General features: G+C 45.1%; 2 protein-coding genes across 4 annotated transcripts in view; one reads left to right on the top strand and one right to left on the bottom strand.

The window, feature by feature from the left end:
- The window catches only part of FAT2 (FAT atypical cadherin 2), an 86,371-nt gene that overhangs the window by 62,651 nt on the left and 2,973 nt on the right, over positions 1-20,747 (top strand). Inside the window, exons 19-23 of one of the 3 annotated variants that reach the window (XM_027081491.1) lie at positions 2,218-3,028; positions 5,986-6,131; positions 16,637-17,078; positions 19,508-19,661; positions 20,199-20,656. In XM_027081491.1, coding sequence (XP_026937292.1) covers positions 2,218-3,028; positions 5,986-6,131; positions 16,637-17,078; positions 19,508-19,661; positions 20,199-20,656 — 2,011 coding nt within the window. Of the gene's footprint in view, positions 1-2,217; positions 3,029-5,985; positions 6,132-6,271; positions 8,265-16,636; positions 17,079-17,507; positions 17,671-19,507; positions 19,662-20,198; positions 20,657-20,747 lie in introns of those variants that run through there. The other 2 variants (XM_027081492.1, XM_027081493.1) reach the window with 2 other exon arrangements.
- SLC36A1 (solute carrier family 36 member 1) overlaps positions 1-20,747 on the bottom strand; it is a 92,449-nt gene that overhangs the window by 2,874 nt on the left and 68,828 nt on the right. The gene's annotated exons all lie outside the window — the stretch shown is intronic.

Below are 20,747 nucleotides of genomic sequence, written 5' to 3' on the forward strand. Positions count from 1 at the left end.
GGAAAGAGCTTGAAGTGACCTGAGGTGTTGCCACGTGGTCAGCGCGTGGTGAGCATCGGTGGGAATGAAGTTGAAGAGATGGGTTGGGTGGATCATTCGGGTCTCATAGCTTGGATGACCGTGTTATCTGAGGCCCAAACTGTGATGTTCTTGAGAGTGACAGGGGCATTAAAAATAGTTAATTGGTGATAAGTGATCCACAAAGGTGAAAATCAAGACTGTCCTGGGCTAACCAGGAAGTAGAGTCATCCTAATGATAAGCCTTGATAATACTTTTAGATTCTAATCAAAGTGCAATTAGAAGTGATTGAAGGGTTTCAAAGAGAGAAGTGACCCTTCTTCTGTCTCAGGAGGCTTGTTTTTGAAGCTCTAGAGAAAGTCAGTTGAAGGGGGCAGGAGTGGTTGAGGGAGACCAATGAGAACTCATCTAAGCTGGAGGTAGTGGTGATGAGACCTTGAGGTGATGGTGAAGATGAACAAATGGACATATCTGCGACAGGTTTTGCTTGGAAATAAATGGGAGTCGGTGGTGGATTGGATACGAAGAGAGAGAGAAAAGAGAAGAATCATGACCACTCCCAGGTTCCTGGCTCCAGTAAAGTCTGGATGGTAGGGCCACTTATGAGACTGGAAAGACTTGGGGTGGGGGAGGGACAGGTTTATGGGGTAAAATGAGGGCTCTGCTTAGCATGTGTTACCTTTCAGGTGTCCATAAAATATCTAAGTAGAGGTGTCCAATAGGCAGCTGGGAATGGGAGTCTGCAGCTCAGAGGACAGGTGTGGGCTAATGTAGAGGGTCCTCAAAGCCAAGGACATGGGTGTGAATATCTAGGGAGGCAACAGCTTCCTGACCTCGGTATACTGGCCCAGACAATCACTCAGTAACTATTGGCATCATCACTCTCTCTTGCATTTGTCCTGTATTTCTGCTTCCGTTCACTGGGAGGCACTATAGGCCAGCAAAGAAACAGGCTATGAACACAAGAAGAAGTTCAGATTCTGCTCTGGCCTTACCTGCTGTATGACCTTGGGCACGTCACTTGACCTCTCTGAGACTCAGTTATATCTTTTGTAAAATAGGATACTTCAGGGTACTTACCTCATAAGAAAGATAAACTATGATCATGCATTTAAAGCATTCAAAAGTGACTGGCACACAGTTTGTACTCAGTTAATATTAGTTATATATTATTCTTAGCAGTAATATTAATTATTACTGTTGCTATTTATATCTCATCAGTGTTATGCACAATTCCCAGCAGTAGGTGTAATATTGCACCTTTCTCCTGCACTCAAAGCGGATCCACATGAACAAGATATTACCGTAGGGAAAACCGTGAAGACCCTGCTGACAGCTGAGAAAGTGATAACATTACTGAGGAGAGGAAGGAAAGCTTCCTCCTTGCTAAGTCCAGACAGAAAGTTGCAGAGATGTTTGGTGAAATGTGCAAGGGAAAGGCATTTCTAATTTACAATCTTTCCTTGCTTAAGTGAGGTCACGTTGCTTCAAACCTGCAGTGGCTTTTCGGGCCTGCCTTAAATCCAACCTCGTGCTCCTTAGCCCATCAGCGACAGCCTGGGCTTCCCTCTCTGCTCACCTCTGGCCCTCAGCCCTGCCCGCTCCTCCAGCAGCAGTGGTCCCTTCCTGCTGTGTTGAGCATTCTTTCCCACCAGAGGGCCTGACGCTTGCTGTTCCCTGTCTGTCACCTCTTCTCCTCACCTCTCTTTTCTTCTGATCATAGCAGACGGCCTGGCCCATACAAGGCACTCAATAAATATTTGTTGGCTGAGCTGAAGAAGACATGCCCGCCCCAACCCCGACCCCAGTCACATAGTAAAGAGGTGTAGGAGAACCTCCTTAGGCTGACAGGGGCCATGAAGGGTGTACCCTAGAATCACTAGGAGACCTTTGATGACCCTCCTAAGGAAAGAGACAGAATGAGAGAAGCTCAAGGGGTAGGAGGCCGCGTGTGGCTGGAGAGGCTTAGGACGGGCGCAGAGAAGTGTCAGATGGAAGGTGGAGTGAAGTTTTACCACCCACACCCGTGATGTGGGATGTAACTCCCTTCACAGAGCCCTCAGCGCTTTGGGAGTTACGACTTTCCCTTTCAAATGCGACAACACGCTGAGCCTGCCCTGGAGCAGAGGGACGTGGCTCCCCGAGGAGGCCCCGACAGCCCCGGTCCTATGGTAATTCGGTGCCCGCTTCACCCACAGGTGTCAGACAGCGGCACCCCGCCCCTCTCATCTTCCACGTCGGTCAGCGTCCACGTCAGGGAGCAGAGCCACTACCCACCCTCCGCCCTCCCACTGGAGATCTTCATCACCATCGGGGAGGAGGAGTTCCAGGGCGGCATGGTGGGCAAAATCCACGCCACAGACCGAGACCCACAGGACACGCTGACCTACAGCCTGGCAGGAGAGGAGAGCCTGGGCAGGCGCTTCACAGTGGGCACGTCTGATGGCAAGATCATCGCTGCCCAGGGGCTGCCTCGGGGCCGCTACACGTTCAACGTCATGGTCAGCGATGGGACCTTCTCCACCACTGCCGGGGTCCATGTCCACGTGTGGCATGTGGGGCGGGAGGCTCTGCAGCAGACCGTGTTGATGGGCTTCCACCAGCTCACCCCGGAGGAGCTGGTGAGTGACCACTGGAGGAACCTGCAGAGGTTCCTCAGCAACAGGCTGGACATCAAACGAGCCAACATCCACCTGGCCAGCCTGCAGCCTGCAGAGGCCATGGCTGGGGTGGACGTGCTCCTGGTCTTTGAGGGGCATTCGGGGTCCTTCTCCAAGCTCCAGGAGCTGGCATCCAACATCACTCACTCAGCCAAGGAGATGGAACACTCGGTGGGAATTCAGATGAGGTCAGCCATGGCTGTGGTGCCCTGCCAGGGGCCAGCCTGCCAGGGACAAATCTGCCAAGAGACCGTGCACCTGGACCCCAGGGTTGGGCCCACGTACAGCACAGCCAGGCTCAGCATCCTGACCCCGCGGCACCACCTGGAGAGGAACTGCTCCTGTAACGGTGAGGAATGGGACTTCCCCAGGACACCCAGTGCTGATGGCCCAGCCAGACCGACTCCAGGGATGGAGATCCCAGCAGGGGGCTCTCTGGGGTAGTCAGAGGGACATTTTAACAGGGTTAAAGACCAGGGACCACCACAAGACAGGTATGGCCTCACAAAAAAAATCTAGTCATGGAATAGCACCCTAGTTCTGGTCACTTTTTGGAACTTTGAAAATAATGGTAAGAATTCAAGAGGCAGTTCAGCATCACGGCTGAAAGCACAGACTCTGGCATCAAGTTGCTTGGGTTCAAATCCCAGCTACTCCACTAGCTAGCCAGGTGACCTTAAGAAAATTATTTAACCTCTCTTTGCCTTTGCACTGTTGTAGGGATTAAATGAGAATTAAATATCAAGTGCTTGCTTAGAAAAGTGCCTGACCTACAGAAGGTGGTCAATTAACCCAAGTTACTAGCACTACTACTATTATTACTATAGCCTGATAGTTTTAACCTCAACGTTTAGACTAAGCAGCTCAGGTTCAAACCCCAGCTCTGTCATTTACGAGCTGTGTAACTTTGGGTGGCTTACTAAAACCCTCTGAGCTTTTTCCTCATCTTTGAAATAACGAAGATAGTATCATCTGCCTCCTTGAGTTGGTTTGGGGAGTAAATTACTTAGTGGATATGAAAGCATTTTAACCCCTAAGCTGTCTCATACTAAGCACCCCATCAGTGGTGGCTACCATTCACTTGGTGGTAATTGTTGCTATAAGGACTCTGCTATGTGCTGGTCTCTGTGTGTATGTTACCTAAACTCATCACCACCACCTTAGGAAGCAGGATCATTAGCTCCATCTACAGCTGAAACAGGTATGGGGATTGTATTGGTTTGCTTGAAATTACAGCCTCCAGTGAAAGGCTGGTTATTCAAATACCTGTGTCCCACTCTAAAGCCTGAGCTCTTCGCCAAACCCTTTAGGAACTTGGTGTTCTGACAGGACTTACCCCAGTGCCCCTGGCATTAGGACCAATGCCCTGGATCAGCTCAGGTGCATTTGCAAAAGGGGAATGACATCAGCCCCGCCCCCTTGCCCCCTGCCTGGCCTGTCCTAGGGGTCCACCCAGCTTGCATTAGGGAAATTCTAGGAAGATTTGTGGACTTTCTCCAGGGCCCTCTGGATTTACACTAGGTGAGTTACTTTAGGGGTATGGGGTGGGCTGGGGCGGCAGGTGTTCCCTTCTTGTGTCTCTTACCCTGGAGTCAGCTGCAGGGAAAGCTGTGATGGCTGAAGGTTCTCTCCTGACCCCCTGGCATCAGATAGCAGAGGTTCTAAAATTCAAGGTTATGCAAAATCACCTGGGGAGCATTATAAAGTGACCTGCTCCTGGCTGTCACCTGCGGAGTTTTTTATTTAGAAGGTCTTGGGTGACGCCTGGAATTGGCCTTTTTAGCCAGCACCTCAAGCATTTCTGAAGCAGGTGGGCCAAGGGCTGCACTTTGAGAAATACTAGGTAGGCTGGCTCACCTAACACCAGAACCACCTGGAAAGAAGTTTGGTTTCTGTTTGTTTGTTTGAACATTTTAGTGAAACAGGACATACAGAAAGATCCATGTATCCTAAGTGTACAGCTCAACAAGTGTTCACAAATCAAATACACCGGAGTAACGAGCCTAGATCAAGGTAATCACCTAGATCAAGGACCAGAACACGATCAGCATCTCAGAAACCTCCCTTGCGCTCTCTTCCAGTTGCTACACCCACCATGGGGAGATTTTTAAAATACAGATACCCAAGTGCCACCAGAACTACAGAATCTTACTCACTAAGGGTAGAGCCTAGCATTCTGTATTCTAAAAGATGCTTCAGCTAATGCTGATACTCAGCCAGGTTTGGGGATTCTTGATCTAGATCATCTGCAATATCCCATCCAACAACGACCTACCCGAATGGAATTGCCAGCATCAGAGCGTTTTAGACGAACGGTATGACAGCATCTTAGCATCTTGTAATCCCAAGGGCCTCACTTTCTGGTTCTTTCTCCTCCTTTTGGCCTGTGTTCCCTCTCTTCAACGATCCTCTTCCCTAGGAATCTGGAGCCTGTACTGCTCATCCCTTCTCCTGACAACTGATAAGCTTATTCACACAGAGGTTTTAGGGATTTAATAACTGAACTCACTTCTGAGGAGGGTGGATTTAAAAAAAAAAAAATCTGGGGTGGGCATGGCTTAATATAACACAGCATGTCCAAAAGGAGTTTCCACAGAATGCTATTTCCAAGGGCTAAGGGTACGAAGTCCACACTAGAGGGTCCCATGTTCAAATAAGCTTGAAAAACTCAAGTTTAGGTGAAGTCTCAGACTCCTCACTGTGCAATTCTGCATTAGCAATTGCTACGGAGGATGGAGCATGTGGAAGTTTTGGCCACACAATTTATCACTACCTTCTTCCTTTACCACAGAAGTCTCTCGACTTCTCAGCAGCATTTCATGTGGGAAGCGCTTACCCAAATGATTACACTCCTGATGATGAAGAAGATGTCTTGAGGCAAAAGCCCTCGTGGTGTCCCTGAAATCACACACATATGCAAAATCCTCTCCAACTCAACCTCCTTCTTCCCCAAGTGATGGCAGAAATCACATGGAAAATATGGAGGATAGAAGTTTTGACTTGTGCACACTTGACTGATGACCTTTCTGGCTTGATTCTTGCTTTCTTAATGGTTTGAGTTCATAGTTTCTGATCCAGGCCAGGACCCAAGGCGAGGGTCCCTGGGGCCAGAGGAAGGTGTGCAGGGTGATGGCCCCTGTCTAACTGTGTGACCCTGGACAAGTAACCCCACAGCCTCGGTAAATTTCATCTGTAAAATGGAAGCAAATGCTTGCCACCCAAGGGTTGAATGAGACAAAGTCAGTTCCAGGGCTCCGTGGGGACCACTTTGTGTGGAGGTGACAGTGCCTCTGGTTGCTTTCACAGGTACTGCCGCGAGGTTCAGCGGTCAGAGCTTCGGGCGGTACAGTCTCCCAGAGGCTCAGAATGGGCACATCCGTTTCCGCCTGAAAACACTCCAGTCACAGGCCATCCTCCTGTTCAGCAATAACACAGTGTGTCTCTCCCTGAAGGTAAGGCACTGCCAGCCTGAGAGATTTCCTGTGGGCGTGCCAGGCTGGGGAGGTGGGGCGGCATGGGGGGTGGCCAAGAAGGGTCACTTCTGCAAAGAAACCCCTGCACGGTTTTCAGGGATACTGGGTGTGACTCTTAGGTAGAACACGAGACTTGCCAGCCATGAGAGCCAAAGCCACCCCACCTGGCAATACATGTCCAAGGACAACAGAGGTCAGGCGTTCTGTGGGATGACAGAGAGCCTCTGAAGATAGAAAGAGAGATGGGTAAGGCCACCTAGACCTGGCTGATGCTTTTATCATTTTTTGCTGAGTAATAGACCAGTGTTTTCCAAGATGGGTGGAAGGCTGGGGTACATTAAGGTACGTGGAATCCACGTGGAGGAAAATGAATTTCCTTTCAAGGGTCTTTTAGTCCTTCTGATTCTGTCTTGTAGAAAGTCTCAGAGTACCTGCCTGATTTTAACATCTCTATCACAGGTGTCCATCTCCCATTTTGACAAAGAGAAAGCAGACTCTGACAGCTAGTTAGAATTTAATCCATTCAACAAACATTTGTGGAGCATCTACTGTGCAACAGGCACTCTTCCAGGTGCTTGGGTCTCATCAGTGAAAAAGACAAAAACCCCTCCTAGAGCTTTCATCCTATGGTGGGAGACTGACAATAAACCAGAAAATTATAGAGTTTGTCCAAATGTGAGAAGTGCTTTGGGTTAAAAGAGAAAAAAAAAGGTTAAGGGGGATCAGGAATGTGGGAAGTTGCAATTTTACTATTATTATTCTTTAAACAAAAGAGAGAATTCTATTGGCTCATGTAATGGAAGAGTCCAAGGGTTGACCTCAGGCTTGGGTAGATCCAGGTGTTCAAAGTATATCAACAGGATCCTTTTCCTTCCTGCTGTCAGATCTGCTTTTGTTCAGAAGACCACATATATCCCCCCAAGTAATGGCAAAGGTGGCCCCAGCAGCCCAGGCTTTCATTCTGCCACCAAGCCAGCCCAGCAGAAAGGGAGCATCTCTTTCCAACAGCGGTAAAATTCCCACCTCAGACCTTGATTGGCAGGTCTGAGTCATGTGACTATCCCCAAGGCTGCCAGGGAGAGGGGCCAGCCTTTCCAGAACAACATAGACTCAGTTGAGAAGGAGGCAGAGTGTCCCAAAAGGAAAAGAAGAATGAGGGGGCACAGTAAACACTATTGTCCACCCCTACCCTTGTGTACCTGTCCACCTGCAACGCGGAACCCTGCAGCAGCAACTTCACGGAGATCAGCTGCTCAGAGAGCAGGGCGGTGTGCAGGAGACGCAGGCTGCAGAATGTTTCTCTTCTACAGTCACCGTCCTTTTGTGCTTTTAAAGCTCTCAAATAAATCATAAGCCTGGAGGTCATGATTTTCATGGATAGTCTTCTTTATATTTTTCCTTTCCTGCTATATTATTCTAAATTCTGAAAATAGCTTTATGGGTTTTTTTTTAATAAAAATGACAGATACTTATTGTAATAAATTTAAATGCTATAGGGAAATATACTGAAGAGAGCCAGTTGTTCATGGCAGGCTCCTGTGACCAGCACATGTGCATGGCTGAGCTCCCATTTTCGAATCCCTGCTCAGGCACTCGGTCCTTTGGGCCAGAGCCTCCATCTCACTACATCTCGATTTACTCATCTATGAAAATGGGACTCATCCTTCTAGCGTGGTCATAAGAAAGTACTGAGCCCTTGTTGTGCCAGACACCTTATTGCCTGTGTTGTAGAATTTAGTCCTCGAAAGAGCCTTGTAAGTGGTGACTGTCATCATCCTCGTCCTATAGATGAAGAAACTGAGGCTTGGGGGGATTCAGTAATTTGCTTATGACCGCACAGGCAGTAAATGGTGGGGCCTGGGCTAGGCCAACCTGCTCCAGCACCCGAGCTCTTACCCATTGCTCTGTACTCCGTGCGAATTACATAATGATTCAAGGAAAGCTTTTGGCACAGTGCCTAAAACAAAGCAAGCACTCAAGTAATTGTGTTCATTTTTAAATAGTAATGATACTGATGACATAGTGCAGTTTTATACAAAAGGATGACACATTTGGTACAGTCTGTCTTTTTTTTTTTGTAACATCTTTATTGGAGTTAAACTGTTTTACAATGGTGTGTTAGTTGCTGCTGTGTGACAAAGTGAATCAGCTATACGTATACATACATCCCCATATCTCCTCCCTCTTCCGTCTGCCTCCCACCCTCCCTATCCCACCTCTCTAGGTGGACACAAAGCACCGAGCTGATCTCCCTGTGCTATGTGGCTGCTTCCCACTAGCTATCTATTTTACATTTGGTAGTGTATATATGTCCATGCCACTCTCTCACTTCATCCCAGCTTACCCTTCCCCCTCCCTTTGTCTTCAAGTCCATTCTCCACATCTGCATCTTTATTCCTGTCCTGCCCTTAGGTTCTCCAGAACCATTTATTTTTCTTTAGATTCCATATATATGTATTAGCATACGGTCTTTGTTTTTCTCTTTCTGACTTTCTTCACTCTGTATGACAGTCTCTAGGTCCATCCACCTCACTACAAATAACTCAATTTAGTTTCTTTTTATGGCTAATATTCCATTGTATATTTGTGCCACATCTTCTTTATCCATTCATCTGTCGATGGACACTTGGGTTGCTTCCATGTCCTGGCTATTGTAAACACAGCTGCAATGAACATTGTGGTACATGACTCTTTGAATTATGGTTTTCTCAGGGTATATGCCCAGTAGTGGGATTGCTGGATCGTATGGTAGTTCTATTTTTAGTTTTTTAAGGAACCTCCATACTGTTCTCCATAGTGGCTGTATCAATTTACATTCCCACCAACAGTGCAAGAGAGTTCCCTTTTCTCCACACCCTCTCCAGCAGTTATTGTTTGTAGATTTTTTGATGATAGCCAATCTGACTGGTGTGAGGTGATACCTCATTGTAGTTTTGATTTGCATTTCTCTAATGATTAGTGATGTTGAGCATCCTTTCATGTGTTTGTTGGCAATCTGTAAATCTTCTTTAGAGAAATGTCTATTTAGGTCTTCTGCCCATTTTTGGATTGGGTTTTTTGTTGTTTGATATTGAGCTGCATGAGCTGCCTGTATAGTAGTTTTCTGGTAGCATCTTTAGGATTCTCTATGTATAGTATCATGTCATCTGCAAACAGTGACAGTTTTACTTCTCCTCTGCCAGTTTGGATTCCTTTTATTTCTTTTTCATCTCTGATTGCTGTGACTAAAACTTCCAAAACTATGTTGAATAATTGTGGGGAGAGTGGGCAACCTTGTCTTTTTCCTGATCTTAGTGGAAATGGTTTCAGTTTTTCACCACTGAGAACGACGTTGGCTGTGGGTTTGTCATATATGGCCTTTATTATGTTGAGGTAAGTTCCCTCTATGCCTACTTTCTGGAGGGTTTTTATCATAAATTGGTGTTGAATATTGTCAAAAGCTTTTTCTGCATCTATTGAGATGATCATATGATTTTTATCCTTCAATTTGTTAATATGGTTTATAACATTGATTGATTTGTGTATATTGAAAAATCCTTGCATTCCTGGGATAAACCCCACTTAACCGTGGTGTATGGTCCTCTTAATGTGCTGTTGGATTCTGTTTACTAGTTGTTGAGGATTTTTGCATATGTTCATCAGTGATATTGGCCTGTAGTTTTATTTTTTTGTGACGTCTTTGTCTGGTTTTGGTATCAGGGTTATGGTAGTCTCATAGAATGAGTTTGGAAGTGTTCCTTCCTCTGCTATATTTTGGAAGATTTGAGAAGGATAGGTGTTAGCTCTTCTCTAAATGTCGGATAGAATTTGCCTGTGAAGCCATCTAGTCCTGGGCTTTTGTTTGCTGGAAGATTTTTAATCACAGTTTCAATTTCAGTGCTTGTGATTGGTCTGTTCATATTTTCTATTTCTTCCTGGTTCAGTCTTGGAAGGTTGTGCTTTTCTAAGAATTTGTCTATTTCTTCCAGGTTGTCCATTTTATTGGCATATAGTTGCCTGTAGTAATCTCTCATGATCTTTTGTATTTCTGCAGTGTCAGTTTTTACTTCTCTTTTTTCACTTCTAATTCTGTTGATTTGAGTCTTCTCCCTTTTTTCTTGATGAGTCTGGCTAGTGGTTTATCAATTTTGTTTATCTTCTCAAAGAACCAGCTTTTAGTTTTATTGATCTTTGCTATCATTTCCTTCATTTCTTTTTCATTTATTTCTGATCTGATCTTTATGATTTCTTTCCTTCTGCTAACTTTGGGGGTTTTTTTGTTCTTCTTTCTCTAATTTCTTTAGGTGTAAGGTTAGGTTGTTTATTTGAGATGTTTCTTGTTTCTTGAGGTAGGATTTTATTGCTATATATTTCCCTCTTAGAACTGCTTTTGCTGCATCGCACAGGTTTTGGGTCACTGTGTTTTCATTGTCATTTGTTTCTAGGTATTTTTTGATTTCCTCTTTGATTTCATCGGTGATCTCTTGCTTATTTAATAGTGTATTGTTTAGCCTCCATGTGTTTATATTTTTTGCAGATTTTTTCCTGTAATTGATATCTAGTCTCATAGCGTTGTGGTCAGAAAAAATACTTGATACGATTTCAATTTTCTTAAATTTACCAAGGCTTGATTTGTGACCCAAGATATGATCTATCCTGGAGAATGTTCCACGAGCACTTGAGAAGAAAGTGTATTCTGCTGTTTTTGGATGGAATGTCCTATAAATATCAATTAAGTCCTTCTTGTTTAATGTATCATTTAAAGCTTGTATTTCCTTATTTATTTTCATTTTGGATAATCTGTCCATTGGTGAAAGTGGGGTGTTAAAGTCCCCTACTATGATTGTGTTACTGTTGATTTCCCCTTTTATGGCTGTTAGCATTTGCCTTATGTATTGAGGTGCTCCTATGTTGGGTACATAAATATTTACAATTGTTATATCTTTCTTGGATTGATCCCTTGATCATTATGTAGTGTCCTTCTTTGTCTCTTATAATAGTCTTTATTTTAAAGCCTATTTTGTCTGATATGAGAATTGCTACTCCAGCTTTCTTTTGATTTCCATTTGCATGGTGTATCTTTTTCCATCCCCTCACTTTCAGTCTGTATGTGTCCCTAGGTCTGAAGTGGGTCTCTTGTAGACAGCATATATATGGATCTTGGTTTTGTATGCATTCAGGTAGTCTATGTCTTTTGGTTGGAGCATTTAATCCATTCACATTTAAGGTAGTTATCGATATGTATGTTCCTATTGCCATTTTCTTAATTGTTTTGGGTTTATTATTGTAGATCTTTTCCTTCTCTTGGGTTTCCTTCCTAAAGAAGTTCCTTTAGCATTTGTTGTAAAGCTGGTTTGGTGGTGCTGAATTCTCTTAACTTTTGCTTGTCTGTAAACGTTTTAATTTCTCAAATCTGAATGAGATCCTTGCTGGGTAGAGTAATCTTGGTTGTAGGTTTTCCCTTTCATCACTTTAAATATGTCCTGCCACTCCCTTCTGGCTTGCAGAGTTTCTGATGAAAGATCAGCTGTTAACCTCTGGGGATCCCCTTGTATGTTATTTGTTGTTTTTCCCTTGCTGCTTTTAATATCTTTTCTTTGTATTTAATTTTGGATAGTTTGATTAATATGTGTCTTGGTGTGTTTCTCCTTGGATTTATCCTGTATGAGACTCTCTGCACTTCCTCGACTTGATTGACTATTTCCTTTCCCATATGAGGGAAGTTTTCAACTATAATCTCTTCAAATATTTTCTCAGTCCCTTTTTTTTTCTTCTTCTTCTGGGACCCCTATAATTCTAATGTTGGTGCATTTAATGTTGTCCCAGAGGTCTCTGAGACTGTCCTCAATTCTTTTCATTCTTTTTTCTTTATTCTGCTCTGTGGTAGTTATTTCCCCTATTTTATCTTCCAGGTCACTTATCCGTTCTTCTGCCTCAGTTATTCTGCTATTGATTCCTTCTAGAGAACTTTTAATTTCATGTATTGTCTTGTCATCATTGTTTTTTCTCTTTAGCTCTTCTAGGTCCTTGTTAAACGTGTCTTGTATTTTCTCCATTCTATTTTCAAGATTTTGGATCATCTTTACTATCATTACTCTAAATTCTTTTTCTGGTAGACTGTGTATTTCCTCTTCATTTGTTTGGTCCAGTGGGTTTTTACCTTGCTCCTTCATCTGCTGTGTATTTCTCTGTCTTCTCATTTTGCTTAAATACTGTGTTTGGTGTCTCCTTTTCTCAGGCTGCAGGTTCATAGTTCCCGTTGTTTTTGGTATCTTCTCCCTGTGGTTAAGGTTGGTTCAGTGGGTTGTGTAGGCTTCCTGGTGGAGGGGACTGGCACCTGTGTTCTGGTGGATGAGACTGGATCTTGTCCTTCTGGTGGGTAGGACCACGTCCAGTGGTGTTTTTTTGGGTGTCTGTGACCTTATTATGATTTTTAGGCTGCCTCTCTGCTAATGGGTGGGGTTGTGTTCCCTTCTTGCTAGTTGTTTGACATAGGGCGTCCAGCACTGTAGATTGCTTGTTGTTGAGTGCAGCTGGGTCTTAGTGTTGAGATGGAGATGTATGGGAGAGCTTTTGCCGTTTGATATTATGTGGGGCTGGGAGGTCTCTGGTGGACCAATGTCCTGAACTCAGCTCTCCCATCTCAGAGGCTCAGGCCTGACACTCGGCCAGAGCACCAAGACTCTGTCAGCCATATGGCTCAGAAGAAAAGGGAGGAAAAAGAAAGAATCCAAAAAAAGAAAGAAGCCCAAAGAGCTTTTGTTAATGTGAGTTATATCTAGTGATGTTTACCCTGTTAGAAATTAAAACCATGAAACATTTAAAATAGCTGTTATTAATCCATTTAGAAATGAGTAATAAGCCCAATTCATGTTCACATAAATAACATAATTTTTGAAAAGCAGTATTTTAAAAATTACTGATAATGGCATTGTTTTACATCTTTGCAAATCTCTTTCATGTCTGGCTTAATAATATATAGCTGGATTCTCCTAAATGCTTCTATATTCAAAAGAAAGAAAGAAAAAGTAATAAAATAAAGTTATTAAAATTAAAAAAAATATTAAAAATAAAAAACTTTAAAAGTAAAGAAAGAAAGAGAGCAACCAACCAAAAAACAAATCCACCAATGATAACAAGCCCTAAAAGCTATACTATAAAAAACAAAACAAACAAAAAAAACCAGACAGACAGAACCCTAGGACAAAGGCAAAAGCAAAGCTTTTGGGAAGTCTGAGGTCTTCGGCCAGTGTTCAGTAGGTGTTCTGTAGGAGTTGCTCCACATGTAGATGTAGTTTTAATGTATTTGTGGGGAGGAAGGTGGTCTCCACATCTTACTCTTCCACCATCTTGAAGGTGCCTGGTACATTCTGTACATTCTGCTTTTCTCCCTCAATGAAGATGAGCCTCTAACTGCTATGTTGTCTACCAAGCCAGAGTGGAGGAGATGATGCTTGCATTCTGCCCTTTTGTGGGAAGTAGCAATTTTAAATAAGGTGGTTAGGGAAGGCTTCATTGAGGTGATAATTGAACAATAATTTGAAGGGGGTGAGGTAGTTAGCCATGTAGACTTCTGGGGGAACAGCATTCTAGGTAGAGGGTATAGTCATTGGCAGGAGATTGCTTCGCATGTTTAAGGAACAGCTCAGATGTCAATATGGCTTGAGTGAAGTGAGCAAGGGGACAGTAGTAGCAGGAGTTGAGGTCAGAGATGTAATAGGATGGGGTCATATCTATAAAGGTCTCATAGGCTATTTAAGGACTTTGAGTTTTATTCTGAGCAAAGTGGGGGGCATTAGAAGGTTTTGAGCAGAGAATTAACATGGTGTGACATGCAAAAACGGTCCTTGTGGCTACTGTGTTGAGAATAGATTTTAGAGGAACAAAGATGGAAGTGGAAAGACCCAGCCAAAAGGCAGTAATTCTGGTGAGAGCTGATGGCAGTTTAGATCAGGGGAATGACAGTGGAACTGGGAAAAAGAGTTCAGATTCTGAAGAGATTTTGAAGGTAAGGTCAACAGGACTTCCTGATGAACTGAATAAGGGCTGCGAGAGAAAGCAAGGAGTAAGATGTTGACCTGAGCAACCTGAAGGAATGGAGTTGCTGCCAACAGACGCGGGCAAGGATACAGGTGGAGTAGGTTGGGGAAGGAGGATGACCAGAAGTTCCGTTTTGGACATATGAGCTTGAGATGACTGTTAGACCTACTAGTGGAGCTGGACAAACAAAATCTAGTGAGAAAGGTCTGGGTGGAGATGAAGATCTGGGATTCTTCCACATATACATAGTATTCAAAGCCATGAGACTGGGGAGATCACCAAAGAGTGTAGAGTGAAAAGAGAGTAGACTAAGGATTTATCCCTGAGATACTCCAACACTGAGAGGTTGGGGAAGAGGAGGATCCAATAAAGGAGAATGAAAAGATACAACCAATGATGTTGGAGAAAAACCAAGAGAGTATTGTATCTGGGAAGCCAAATGAGGGATGTGTATCAAGAAGGAAGCAGTGATCAGCTGCATAATATGCTGCTGAGAGGTCAAGTAAGATGGGAAGTGATATCAATCATTGAATTTGGCAACACAAAGGATGCTGAGTGCCCTGACACCAGTGGTTTCAGTGTCATGGTGGGTGGGGGTAGAATTTTGCTGCAAAGGGAAAGCAAAGAAAGAAAGTGCTATCTGGCAGGAAAAGTGCATTCAAGAAAACTTTGTTTTTTAAAGATTAGAACAATAACAGCACGTTTGTATGATGACTGGGATGATCCAGTAGAGAGTGAACAAAGATGTAGGAAGGAGAAAGGAAAGTCAGTGGCATCTTGTCCTTCAGGAGGTAAGGGGGGTGGGGTGGGATCTAGTGCATGAATGGAGAGATTGGCTTTGGACAACGTGGACAGATACGATGGTGAGAGTGCCTGGAAGTTTCCATCTGATTGCTGAGAGCGAGGATGGGGAGAGAGACATTAAGGGTCTGAGGAGAGAGAAGTTGTGAAAATAGTCATCTGAGAGAGTGAGGGAACTAAGCAAGATAGTACGATTGTTGGGTAGCATGAAGGGCTCATTTGAGACTCATGGTCATGAAATTAAAGGGAGACCAATAAGCAAAAGCTGTGTGTTTTTCTCCAGCCATGTTCAGCTCCATGATACTTATATATAGAGGGAGAGTTGGATTTCACCGGATTTGTGTATTAGCCAAGTGAGTTCTACCAAGTAAAAGAGGGACAGGAGTTTGGCTATGGAATTTAAGATTGGTAAGGAGAGGAATGAGGACATTACAGAGGGGAGAGACAGTGAAAAGATGGAGGGATCAACAGATCTGTGGTCCTAGGTAAGTGAAAGGAGTGATTTAATGACAATGTTTTGTATAAGTTGTACTTATATTTGTCATTGTCTTTTCTTAATGGCAGGTTATATTGGTTTTCTATTTACTGTAATAATACTGTTTTCTTTTTAAGGAAATAAAGGTATAGGTAGAATTCAACCAGAGCAAAAATCAGGAAGATGGTGTACAAATGTCCAACTTCTGGAAAACACTGGGTTAGATCTTCACATTTCACCCAGAGAAAGCGCTACCTAACCCAGAGTGACAGGAAAACTATTTGGCCACAGTAGTCCCACTTCTCGAGGGTGAAGGGAACTAAAATGTTCTAACCCAGTGATTCTCAGACTTTTTGATTTTGGGACTTTTTATACTCTTAAAAATAATCAAGGATCATAGGGAAGTTTTGTTTATGTGGGTAACAGCTATTGGCATTTTCATTATTAGAAATTAAAACAGAAGTTTTAAAATAACAAGAAACCTATTACATGTTAACATAAATACCATATTTTTAAGAATAATTGTTCCATTTTCCATAATTAAAAAAAGAGTGGTATTGTTTTACATTTTTGCAAATTTCTCTTACATCTGGCTTAATAGAAGCTAGCTGGCTCGTACCTACTTCTGCCTTTATCTGTTGTGATAGCGCATGTCTAGAGATCACCACTGTATATTTGTAACAGAATCAGAGTAGAAGAGGCAAATAATGTCTTGGATTACTATGAAAATAGTTTCACCTTGTAGATGCCCTGAAATCGTCTTAGAGACCCACTTCAAGAACTGTTGAACTGTTGAGTAAGGGAGTGGGGGTGAGAGGGAGGTTTTTGGTATCCCTGAAGGCTGAGGAGTATAGAATACTGGAGAGGGCTGTGAAGAAGAATCCAAAAGACAGGGTCTTGATCAGCAAGGCATCTCTGGGCCTCAGTTTCCTCATCTCTGAAATGGAGATATCATCCCCGCCCAGGCCATCCCATGGAGAGCGGCGAGGGCCAAATGAGACCACAGAAGAGCACTTTGAGGGTTTCTATACTCTACAAATACAATGTCTAAAACAGCCTTGAAAATCACCAAACACTACCCCTCCTATCTGTGAAAATAAACTAACATTCTTTGCACTGGCAGCTTCTGAGCAGGCATTTTTTAAGTACTTCTTGGCTTTGCTGATGGCCATTTGGATTTTCTTTACAGCTGGTCGATGGAGTGCTCCAGCTGGAATACCATTGCCCAGGTGGCTTCTACAGAAACCTTTCTTCCCAGTCTCGTGTGAATGACCAAGAGTGGCACTCTGTTCTGGTGGAGGAGACAGATACTTCCGTTCACCTGTCGGTTGACAGTGCAGCCAACGCCTCCCTTGCGCTCCCAGAGAACTGCTGGAGTCTGAGGCCTGAAAGGGACCTCTTTCTGGGTGGCCTCGTCCTCTTGCATTCTTTCCCAAATGTCTCCCAGGGCTTCGAAGGCTGCCTGGATGCTGTCATGATCAACGGAGAGGCGCTGGAGCTGCTGGCCCATGGCAAGAAGGTGGCGGGCATGCTGGAGAGGCGGGCCCTCACCCAGTGTTGCCTCCACAGTGACCAGTGCAGCCAGAACCCGTGTCTCAACGGTGGAAAGTGCTCACAGACCCACGGGGCAGGTAAGGCTAGGGCTGACCCTGAGGCTTATCCCAGGAGGCTCTGCAGAGGACCCTGCCAGGTTGAACTAGCAATCGTGTATCACCATAGAGTTTACCAAGCCGATTCCTCCACCACAGTCCTATGTGGGAGGGAGCGGGGGTGGGGGGTGGAGAAGAGAGCCATTAAAGCTCCATTTTACTGCTCAGGAAACCACTGGGCTACGTAAGGGATACCCAGAGAGGTAAAGGAACGCACCCAAGGTCACAGGGCTGTTAAGCGAGAGGCGTGCTCAGGGTGTAGATCTCAGTGGAAATAGCCGCCTCTTCCCCTTACTGTCTGGTGAGTAACGAGTAGGGATCTGCTAGGTTTACACCAGCGGAGGCCAGTAGTCTTCTTTCACCCTCAACAAGAACTATCTTTCTTTCTCCTTTTTTTTTGGATGGGGGAAGGGTACGAATGGGGACCTCTGATGTAGAAGGCTGTAGTCATCACACATCTCAGTGTCATCATGGGTGCGTGCTAAGTTTCTCTCTCCCTCTCTTTTTTTTAAAATTTATTTTTGGCTGCGTTGGGTCTTCGTTGCTGTGTGCGGGCTTTCTCTAGTTGTGACAAGCGGGGGCTACTCCTCGTTGCAGTGCGCGGGCTTCTCATTGCGGTGGCTTCTCCTGTTGCGGAGCAGAGGGTCTAGGCGTGCAGGTCTCAGTAGTTGTGGCTCATGGGCTCTAGAATGCAGGCTCCAGTAATTGTGGCGAATGGGTTTAGTTGCTCCGCGGCATGCGGGATCCTCTGGGACCAGGATTCTAACCCGTGTCCCCTGCATTGGCAGGCGGACTCTTAACCACTGCGCCACCAGGGAAGCCCAGTTTCTCTTTCTTATTGCCCTTTATACTCCACTGCCTTCTCCCTTCCTCAAACCCATAGGCAAACATTTAAAGTTTTAAAATGAGTTCTTTCAAAATGTAAGAACTGTTTTTCACATGCTTGAATTTCTAACTTATATAACTGGTATATCATGTTTTACAGTTTTCCATCCACGCTGCCACGAGTAATTCTTATTCATTGCTTTTAATTGAGGCTCAATACTCCAAGGCGTGCACGCGCTCACCTTTCCCCTCTGGACTCTCCCAGCAATGGACATCCCACCTCCATCAACAATGCTGCACTGAACATCCTCCCACATCATGTTACAAACCTATGTGAGAACTTTTCACACATACACACATACATACGCACCACCCAGAGACGGAATTCACATACTCAGAGTATGCAAATAGTTACTTTGACTAAATCGGGTCAGACTGCTGTCCAGCATGGCCGCAGCAGTCTGTACTTCCACCAGCAAGTGCGTGAGATTCCTAGGCCCCTACATCTCTGTCAACACTTGGCATTCTCCCATTTTCTAATCTTTGCCTGACAAATAATACTGTCATTTCTACCTAAGATACCCAAGGAGTCCATCACTTCTGCATCCCCACCGCCATTGGTCTGACCCCAGTCCCCATCACCTCTCTTCTTTTCTTCTGCACCAGCCACCTCCCTGCTCTCCTGCTTCTCTCCCTCCACTAGCATCTTCCAGCAGGGCACCAGAGAGATCTTTAAACAATGTAGATATGAGCACATCGCTTTCCTGCTTAGAATCTTGCAGTGGCTTCCCCTTGCCGTTCAGATGCCGTTCAGATGGAGTCCCAATTCCTAATTCCTGCCTGTGGGTCCTATGCCCTGGCCCCTCCCACCTGCTGGTCTACCCTGGTGACATGCCACACCCTCTCCTCCAAACCTTTGCACACGTTCTCCTCTGCCTGAAACATCTTCCTCTTTGCCCCTTTATCTTTTTGCCTGGCTAATTTTTACTCAACCTTCAGGTCTCAACTAAAATATCACCTCCTCCAGGAAACCTCCCCTGGTGCCTAGTTTAGGCTAACTCCTTTCCACAATGCTTCCCTTCAATAAAACTAATTTTTATGATAATTACTAATATACTGATATTATCTATAACTATCTCAGTTTGAACCCCCAAATTGCCATTTGCTTGCTGTGTGACCCTGAGCAAATGGCATGCATTCCCCGAGCCTCATTCCCTGACCTGTCATCAATTTGTACCTGTCCCTGATGGGGACAATAACAGTAACCAATCTCAGGGCTGTCGGGAGGATCAAACGAGCTAATACATGAAGATTCTTAGAACAACGATTACAATAAATAGTGTTGTCTAGGATGACGATACTCATTATTATCCTTTAGATGCCTATTCTCTGTAGTCTGTAAGTTGTTTGAGGGCAGGGATCCAACCATCTTGTCCAGCAGGGCACCAGTGCCTACCACGGTGCATGTGGCAGAGAGAGGCACTCAATAACTAAGTGTGAACACTGGGATCTGCGAACACACGAGAACCTGTCCCCTGGGGCCACTGGACCAGAGTGCTCTCTCATGGCCCTGCCCTTCTCCCCAGGCTATGTCTGCACGTGCCCCTCACAGTTCTCCGGGAGGCACTGTGAACAAAGGAAGGAGAACTGCACTTCGATGCCCTGCCTGGAAGGTGGAACTTGCATCTCTTCCCCCAAAGGAGCCCCCTGTATCTGCCCTCACCCCTACATGGGAGACAGGTAAGCACAGGAGAGGTCCCCTGCCACTGGTTCCTCTCCCTGAGTGTGGCACCACTGGGGGATGACCTCTGCACTCTGACCCCTAGAGAGGCCAATGGGCAGCCAGGGGCTGAGTGCTCTGGTTACCTGGCTTCTTGGCCTTTTCCACGTGTCAAGGCTTCTCTCTCCCACCACCTGCATCAGAACACTCTGGGAGGGGTGGTGCTCGTTAAAAAGACAGATTTCCCAAGCCCTATTCTGAACCTACTGAATTGGACTCACTAGGCTGGGACCAAGGAATCTGCACTTTCTACCAGATTTTCAGGCAGTTCTGATCTTTGCTGAAGTCTGAAAGTAGCAAAAGTTCTTATTCTCTTGCTCTGGACCGTGACTTTCCAGAAAGCGGCCTGGGGGTAAATTACTTTTTTTTTTTTTTTGGTGGGAAATTGGAGAGGCAGGCTTGAGTGCAGGGGTTTTGATCCCATACATCTTTTAAGAGGGGACGTGGCAAGGGCAGTATAGTGACTCAGTCCCCTGACTACTTCTCTGTGTCCGCAGGTGTGAAATGGAATCAAGGGGCTGCTCAGAAGGACACTGTCTTGTCACCCCTGAGATCAAAAGGGGGGACTGGGGACAGCAGGAGATTCTGATCATCATAGTGGTCCTACTGGTCATTGTCATAATCTCTACTGGGCTTCTCTTCTACTGCCGCCGTTGCAAGTCCCACAAGCCCGTGGCCATGGAGGACCCAGACCTCCTGGCCAGGAGTGTTGGTGTTGACACCCAAGCCACACCTGCCATTGAGCTCAACCCCCTGAGCACAAGCGCCTGCAACAACCTGAACCAAGTGGAGCCCAGCAAGACCTCAGGTCCAAATGAACTCGTCACTTTTGGACCCAGCTCTAAGCAACGGCCAGTGGTCTGCAGCGTGCCTCCCAGACTCCCGCCGGTGGTGGTCTCTTCCCACTCTGAAAATGAGGCCATCATTAAGAGGACCTGGTCAGGCGAGGAGATGGGTCAGTACAGCCCACAGGCCTTTAGCTTCTGGGATTGATGGAACAGGGTAATAGACTGAAACACTCCATTATCTGAGCCACCATCCAGTCC

The sequence above is a fragment of the Aethalodelphis obliquidens genome, unplaced genomic scaffold (genome assembly GCF_003676395.1).
Source record: "Aethalodelphis obliquidens isolate GAN/ISIS:26980383/991018 unplaced genomic scaffold, ASM367639v1 scaffold45, whole genome shotgun sequence".
Classification (NCBI taxonomy): Eukaryota; Metazoa; Chordata; class Mammalia; order Artiodactyla; family Delphinidae; genus Aethalodelphis; species Aethalodelphis obliquidens.